The 8,852-nt window shown below is 38.4% G+C and overlaps 1 protein-coding gene across 10 annotated transcripts in view; it reads right to left on the bottom strand.

Annotated features, from left to right (window-relative positions):
* The window catches only part of LOC309500583 (sickle tail protein homolog), a 71,799-nt gene that overhangs the window by 28,990 nt on the left and 33,957 nt on the right, over nucleotides 1-8,852 (bottom strand). For all 10 annotated transcript variants that reach the window (XM_082172219.1, XM_082172220.1, XM_082172221.1 and 7 more), the window contains exon 2: nucleotides 975-1,255. In XM_082172219.1, the coding sequence (XP_082028345.1) occupies nucleotides 975-1,255 (281 nt within the window). The remainder of the gene's footprint in view (nucleotides 1-974; nucleotides 1,256-8,852) is intronic.

Below are 8,852 nucleotides of genomic sequence, written 5' to 3'. Positions count from 1 at the left end.
ACACCACTCAAGCTTATCCAACCATCAAAGATACAATGAAAATGTCAAGCGGAAACTAGCAGAAATAAAAATGTCAGTGCGCCTTTAATCTGTCAAGAGTAAGGCGATACACGTGTAGATCATAGGAAGGATACTCAGTCAGTGTGCTATGTAGATGAAATATGGAATCATAGCATGTGTGTTGAGGGACCAACTGTAAAGGTTCTTGTAAGGCATGGAACATTGGCTCATTGAAGTATATAATGTCATGGAATTTACTACATTACTAAATGTAATGATTAAAGCTACACTGTGTAGGATTTTCTCCCATCTAGTGGTGAAATTGTTTATGACTACCAACTGAATATTACTTTCTAGCCCCGCATTCCGAGGGTGTTTTAACTCCTACGGTGGCCGTATTATTTCAAATCTGCCGGCAGTCGCGAGTAATCTCCCCCTCGCATTCGTCACGGCGCCACTGAGTGTAAAAACGCGAAAGGCGAAACTTGAATTTCCAGGTATGTCCCTCTTTGGCTAATGTATTTTCAAGATGGAGGCGCAACATGGCTGCCGCCATTCGAGCGACTCGCTCGTATGTATTCTTAAATGGCAGATTCTACGCTTACGAGAATACTTGATTAGTTGGTAGAAGTAATTACACATTAATGAGCACATATCATTTTGAAAGAACAAAGTGTTTTTTGCTAAGAATCAACTTAAAAAATTACACAGTGTAGCTTTAACAGAGAAAATAATGGAAATTTAAAGAAAATATGTATCCACAATAATTCACATCATTGACAACCCTTTGTTTTTGTGCTTCTCTGCTGCCATATTATTTTATCATATGCTTCCATCTCTTTTAGATGTTTCTTCTTTGATTTGACTTTGATATTCTAGTAATTAAGACCAAGTTGAAAACCTAATTTAGCATTTAGTGGAGTTTTCGAAATCCAACCAGAGTAAAGTTGTTATTATTTCAGAGCTAAGCTTACCTGGTCTCTTAGTCTTTCCTGGTGCCCCATGATAACAGAAGCATGATGGGGATACTTCTGTTTCAGATGCTCAAGAAAGGCCTCTTTCTTATGGTCCATGTTGTAGGACTGCATGATGATCACGTCCCCGGCAGTGCGAGGCCCTCCTACTGTGTGTCTCCTTGGCACGGTGCGGGGGGACCAGGGTTCTGACTGCTCGCTCTCATCTGCGCTGCTTTGTTTTCTGCTGTGGCTATCCACATCCTCATGGGAGCACAGCCTCTGGTTGCTTCTTGCTGGCTCTTTGATTAAAGGCATAAGAAAACATACATAGGAATACAGATTAGATAGGGACACTCAGTGGGCGGCTGTACTTGGCTTGAGACCTGCAATTAATTAGTGTGATAAGCAACATAGTCAAGGCAATGACCGGCTTAGAGTCAGACAGCTGTTGGCCAAGAGAGCAATTATTGAGCAAAGCTACAAACAGGCTATTTGTTTCCCATTATCAGCTTGCACCTTGCCAAAAGAGGTCTCTGAGCACTCAGTGTGATGGCTCATTATTAGCCCGGGCTGACTGCATAGCATTGAGGCCCTCCAGTGGGGACTTTCTACACTGAAAAAAATTTGGAGTAGGATTTACTTAAAAAAAGCTAGGCAACTTTTTCCACTCAGAAAATGCTAGTAAATTTACAAAGATTTGCCAAGTAAAAACCTAAACATATTTATCAGTAGCTTTAATTAGAAATCTTTAAGTTAAATTTACTTGGAATATGGAATTAAGTCAACTTTACTTAACCTAGTTAAGTGAAAGTTACAAAGAAAATAAGTCATTTTAACTTGGCTAGTAAAAGGTTGATTATTATCGATTTAGTTGAAATTTCCTTTGCATTACATTTCACTCAAACAATATTGAATAATACCAGTAATTTATAGTATGTATTTTACTTAGATTATCTTAGTAATTTATACTACATCATGTCAGATGTTAAAGGAGAACTTGGTAACTTTTTTAACTTAATAAAACTGTCTAGAAATCATTTGGATGGTTAAACAACCTGTTCTGGTGATATTGGTGACTTTCCCCGCTCCCCCCAGCGTTCCCAGGCGGAAAACCAACCTTGCAACTTGCAACACTACCGTCCCGGCAAGTTAGAAATTGGAAGTCTCGTGAGAAGCGAGAACTAGAACGAGAACGAGCGCGAAACACAAATTGCTTTACGGCAATTCAACATAAACACACACGCATGTATGATGTATTACCAGATTACCCACCTCGGTAGACATAGCTCCACACGATACAGTTGGCTTGCTCCGATCATAACAAACGCACATGAGCAGCGGTAGCGAGGGGGAGGAGGCCGCCGCAAGTGAGTTTTTTACGACCGTGTTGTGAAATATACGCCCCCCCACAGCTGTAGGGGGAGCTCGTGGGGAAAACATGCGACAACAAAAGGGAAAATCAGCGAAGAAGTGACAAGAGTTCGCTAGAGTTACAGAGTTCTCCTTTAAGCATCATGTGAATGCAAAGACCTCAATACTTGGTAGACAATACACAATGACGGTAACATTTGATGGATCGTTTTTGTGTTTGAATGTGTCATTTTGAGCAGAAAATTTACTCAAAATGTCACAAAATGGCAAGTTACTAATCCTGACAACAAAAGCAATGATAAAACAGTGTAAATACAGCTGGAAACCAGTGAAAAATGAACCTCATTAATTATTCAAGGTCCAGTGCATGATGGGAACCCCAGTATCAGAAAAGTTGAGTAATTTTTACTTAATTTTATTGAGTTGATATTTACGCTTTCATTTCTACTCGCTTGAATTAAGTACTGATATGGAATTTACTTAGTTTTTTTTTAATTCTTGCCTGAACTAACTTTTTCATGTAAATTACATTGTTTTTTTTCAGTAGTATTTACTTCACCAAAAAATCCTTTTTTACAGTGTACAAAGCAATGAGTCAGAATGCCAATTCCATCCAACAGTTGCATATGACAGTTGTTGTCAGTAACTAAAACTACAATTATTAAAAACCATTTAATAAAACTAAATATAAATATTGGATGACAAGCTTAAAGTTAAATGAAAATTAGGAATGTTGCCTTAGCAAGTAAATGAAATAAATAAGTTGAATCACTGAAACTGAAACAAAAAATAAAAAAAAGCTAAATAAAAAAAATATTTTTAAAAAAGTAATAAAAAAGACAAAAGCACATAAAATATATAAAATATCAAAAAATTCTAAATATTATTTAGGAATATAATTGTATAATAATACTAAAATAATGGATAAAAAATGCTCTTATGTTGTGGATGTGTAGGGGAGCTATTTATTAATTTTCTTATACAATAAAACAGCTTAACAAGTCTTTAAAAATCATTTTAGATACTGTACCATGATACTTTATATATTGCAAGCAATGCACAAAACTCAGTAAAAAGTTGTCTGCAAATTAAATTTCCATCGTTCATGGAAACTGTAGGGGAGTGAGAAATGGCACAGAGTTCGAAATGCAACAAGACAGGCGTGTGCTGACTCCCCCAAAACATCAGCTTGACTATAAACAACCATTCTTAATAAACAGACTATTCCATGGATCTTCAATATTACATTTTTGTTCTGGTGAATGTGCCAACAGGTTTACTATAAAGAATTATTGCCTCATTATTGGCTATGACAGACACATTCCATCATGGGAAGCTAATAGGAGACAGGCAGTAAACCCATCTAATTTCCTCTCTCATGGTAGCCATTTGGCGTCTCAAGCTTCTTGTTAGGGAAAGAGTTTAATGGTTAATGATGACATCTAAGAAACTTTCATCAAGAGATTGGAGATATTCTATGGTATGTGCAACAAATTAAATTTTTTTTTACTGTGCCACTGTCCTCCCTTTCTGGATAAGCTTCACTGAGGAGAAAAGAAGACAAACTTTATGTATTTAAGTGACCTGTCTGTAGTACAAGACTAAATATAGGGCCTGAGATGATCCACTCACAGACGGTGAGATTTGTGGTTTTGTTGGTCTTTCTTTGTCGGACTTTAACATGCCAACTAAGGTGTCATCTCAGTGAAAATCTCTTTAGCAGGAGTCCAATGACTTTTCTGACCTTAGCTATCCACAGCCCATTGCTCTCTTATATGAAAAAAATGTACACTTTAAAATGACTTGTTTCTTCACAGAGACATTGTAAAAGAAAAATCACACTGTCAACAAGACTGAAGAGGGTCAGACCGATGAAGATGAAAATGTTTCCTGTTTGCATGCCTATGCACTTATTCCCCGTAAAATATATTGCACGAGAGAATATAAATCATTTTTCTCATTTTTGTGCAGAAAGTGTCACATATTGTGAATGAGGTATGTTGAGGAGGAGTGATAACTTACATCTGTACTAGAGGAAAAATGAAACATTTTTATAGGCTGCTTCCCGCCTCCGACCAGAAGAGAGATGTTCCCTACATTTTCACAACCCATTTAAGAAAAAAAAACATGCTTGGTGTGTGATCAACATCAGGCATCTGGACAGCCCCTGAGAGGAAGGCCACGGTTAATGCTGCTGAGTGGTCATAGATAACTGATGATAGCCAGCTGTTCCTGTGGCGATTATGTATGAATGCCTGATTGTTGCTGGCCTAAAAATTGCACTCCTCTGAAAGCTATCATATATACATAGAATAACTGCAGTATTATATCTATGAGGAACATGGAGGAGATTTTGTCATGCACATCCTTAAAGGGGACATATAAATCCACTTTTTTAGTCCTTAAATGCATTTTGCTGTATATTTGAAGTGTGTAGAAGTACAGAAAAGTTGAAATTAGTCTCTTCATGTAACGGTCACCAGCTGGAGTGCCCTTGAGAGCCACCAGAGGGCACTCCACATCAGACACTCACGTTCACTCTCAGGCTACATTTCCCATACTCACTGCCCGGACTCATCTCTGATCACTCATCACAGTCACCTGTACCTCATTATCACTGATTGCATTCACCTGTGTCCCATCACCCTGTTAGTCTCAGTCTATTTATACCATGTTCATTCATTCACTCACCGCGAAGTCTTGTTTTAGTGTAATGGGCCTTTCACACAGGACGCGGTATGCGCGGCGTCGTGCTATAAAACCCATTCATTTCAATGGCTTGCGCCGCGCAAGGACGTTTTGTTGCTGCGTCGACCAAAGCGCAAGCGCAGCGGTGCGCATCATTGGCGTGCTCAAGCGCATGCCGCGGTCAAAGTTCAAAATAGTTCAACTTTTGCCGCTGCGCTCTGTGACGATTACCAGCGCGGCCAATAGAATCGGGGGATCCAAACAAGGACGGAATTCAAAATGGATGAACGGCAAAATTGTATATCTGAATTAAAACAAGAATCATGAAGTCAGCTCTTTTTTTAGAATAAAACATTTATTCAAACATTAAACCTGAAACTAAGAAACAAAAACAGACGTAATAGAGCTCCCGCTAAAAGTTTTTAAAACTCCGCCTACGTCACAGCTCAGCGCAAATCGCGTTGTATCTGAAGGGCAACGCTGAACCCAGCGGCAAGCGCCGCGCATACCGCGTCCTGTGTGAAAGGCCCATTACACTGCATTTCTGAGCATTTTCTTGGTATTCTTGTCTCTTGGTTTTTGGATATCTTGCCCTGTTCCCTGGATTACTCTCTTGCCTCTGGTCCCTGTTTGTTTGTTTGTTTGTTTGTTTGGCCTGCCGATCTGTGTATGACCCTTGCCTGTACATTGGATTACGCCTCTGGATTGCCCTCAAATAAAGCTGCATTTGGATCTAAACCTTCGTGTCTCGGAGCAGTTCGTGACACTTCAGGTGCTTCGTTGATATCTTTATATTCTGTTTTGGTCATATTTTGCAACCTGTTCTGATTTTTCTATTCTCTATTACGTTTTTTGAACAATAACGTCACAGTATTTGCAGCAGAACTGCCAAATAAGGACATCGACTCCCGGCCCAACACTTCGAGCAATCCTCCACTTTTATTTCTCGCTGTGATTTTTTTGTAGTCCAAGCTCAAGGATGCAGAAGTTACGAGAGGGTAAGTCAAAATGTTCGGTTGTTGGATGTAGTAACCCACACGCTTCATTACACCGTCTCCCAGCATCAGAACCTCTTCGAAGTGCCTGGTTGAGTTTTATTTTTCACGGAAATGTACCCACATCTCGATCTGTGGGTAAAGTAATTTTTGTGTGCGCAAAGCACTTCAAGGATAACTACTTAAAGCAGGGCTCAGTAGTTTCGGGATTTCTTCGCTGTATTCTCGCTTTTTGCTCGCAGGTTTCTCTCTAGAGCTCCCCCCACAGCTTCGGAATAGATATTTGACAACACTGCACTGTTAGACTTTTCTGTAATTTCTACAGTTATTTACTTTAAATCCCCCAGTATTATACTGCTATTTCTCTTTACAGTAAATAACTGTGATTCCAATTGCATCATGGGAATTTTCTGTGACGTCTAACACCACATACAGAGACTTACTGTATTTTTTAAATTTGCTGTATACTACTGTATTTGACGTAACTGCCTCTCTGGCTGGCACCATTCCACCGTGCTTTTTATTTCCTAATTTTTGCCTTACACCACGTGTCTACAACGCTATAATAGCCAGAGGCTGTCTATATTGGACACATTGAAGCGACCGGACCTTTAAATGCAAACCTGTTTATCCCTTGTAAGAACTAGTGCGAGCGCTTGGACTCGTATCGGACTACGTCTGAAATATAACGGCCGCGGCGCATCACACTGTCTGGGATTTGTCGTGTCGCGTCAGACAGACATCCAGTGTAGGTAATGGGGTCTGTCTTTTGTTGGATCGCGACGTTCGTGTCTGGCCCGGGGAAGAGACGGAATTCACTTCACCGAGAGAGAGAGAGATCAGCAAGCAAGGTAAAAAAAACAAAAAAACAAAAAAACAAAAAAACATTCTGTGTATGTTGACAGTATTGTGCCCAGTTTAACGTATGTTATAACGTTAACGTTAGCCTAACGTTACTCGTCGTCAACATGGCGGTAACGAACTTTACCATGGTAAACTGAGCTAACGTTTCATTTTACACACTTTGTTAGATTATTGAATTGTCGAGTTAAAATATGCCAACGAGCAACGCGTTTACATTAACAATAAATGTGAATAAACTAATGTGAAATTCTGTTTATATCTTAATGTTGGCCTACTGATGAGAACCTTTATAGTTTTAGCATTAGTTTGCAAACTATACCATATTATATTTTTTTTATTTTTTTTTTTATGGAATTTAATATTTACTTCCATTTTTGTGTTTAAAGGCAACTGCAACAAAGCGCCAATTCGCGCCAGTGACTTAGCAAGATTCCAGAGGTAGGCCAGCCCATTTGTGATATATTTTGAGATAAGTTTGCTGAAATGATTAGCATACACTATGTGAAAATTGCTTTTGAGCCACTGGTGCAGACTAGGTAGCTAACAATATCTTATAAAATCTCTATAAAATTGGCTAACTTTATATCAAATAAGTGACCTTTGCATTATGTCTAACTTTACACAGCAAATGAACCAATCAGAAGATGGACCATTGTCTTTGTTCAGTCTCACCAGATTAAATGTATCCAGGTAAGCACTGCAGTAAAACTCTCACTAATTCATTCAGACCAAATCTAGCATTCTAAACAACTTAAGTTTATATTTTTGCATTATTTTTATATTTTATTAGCCAGCGACTCTACCATTGCAGTTCCACCTGACTAGGAAGGTCCTAATATCAGCGCACAGGTGGGTTAACTACTGTAGGAAGGAGAACGATCATCACACAGTGATTTCTTGCATGTATCTTACTGTGTATTTGTCTCAAACAGGTACTCCTTCACTGCAGACAAGCTGAAATGGGCTAAAATCATCTATTTCAGTCGTTCAACTTCTTTCTATGCATCTCAGCATTTTTGGACAGAATTTAGGATTTGTAAGTATTAAAATTTAATCTGGCATAATTTAATTTAGTTCTTTTGTATGCTATTTATTGACAAAAGCTGTTTACAAATATATATTAAGTTTTTGTGAAAATAATAATAAAAATTAACAAAAAAGGAGGTTAAAAATAATGTGACACTAATATTCTCTCTCTCTCTCTCTCTCTCTCTCTCTCTCTCTCTCTCTCTCTCTCTCTCTCTCTCTCTCTCTCTCTCTCTCTCTCTCTCTCTCTCTCTCTCTCTCTCTCTCTCTCTCTCTCTCTCTCTCTCTCTCTCTCTCTCTCTCTCTCTCTCTCTCTCTCTCTCTCTCTCTCTCTCTCTCTCTCTCTCTCTCTCTCTCTCATATAGTTTTGGAACCGGGATCTCCTCTGAAGGACTGAGTACATTTGTGTTTGTGGGCACGCATGCAGACCAGGGAACACTCTGATGTTGTCAATCAAGTTCTGAACAGGAACCAATCTTTGGAGAAGTTCATTTATTCACAAAGGTGGACAAAAACATTGTGTTGGCTTTTTAAAGATTATTTTGATGATGACTTTTACTCCTATGCTGTAGAAAAGATGGAGTAGACAGTCAGACATTGATAATAATAATAAATGTTTCTTGAGCATCAAAGAGACTTCTTTCAAAAACATTACGCCACTTAAATACTTCTTTTGGCCACCAGTGTACATGAATCCAACACATTTTTGGAAATAAGTGAAATTATTTTTAAGGTGGGGTTATGTGTCTTGTATTGTGAAAAGAACTGTGTTTTGTCCTGTTTTGGACATTTCCTTTTTGAATGCTTAATGTATTTATATTCTGCAGTTTTATGAATGTAATGGTTGATATTTCATTATAATACTTGTATAAGCTAAACAACCAATGACTCTACATTCATTTAGTCAAATGCTAATGTTTTGTTTATGATTTTATGTATGTTTTCAAAAATG

The sequence above is a fragment of the Leuciscus leuciscus genome (assembly GCF_965113295.1).
Source record: "Leuciscus leuciscus genome assembly, chromosome: 6".
Classification (NCBI taxonomy): Eukaryota; Metazoa; Chordata; class Actinopteri; order Cypriniformes; family Leuciscidae; genus Leuciscus; species Leuciscus leuciscus.
The sequence above is the reverse complement of the archived record's forward strand: the minus strand, read 5'-3'. Positions and strand labels throughout refer to the sequence as shown.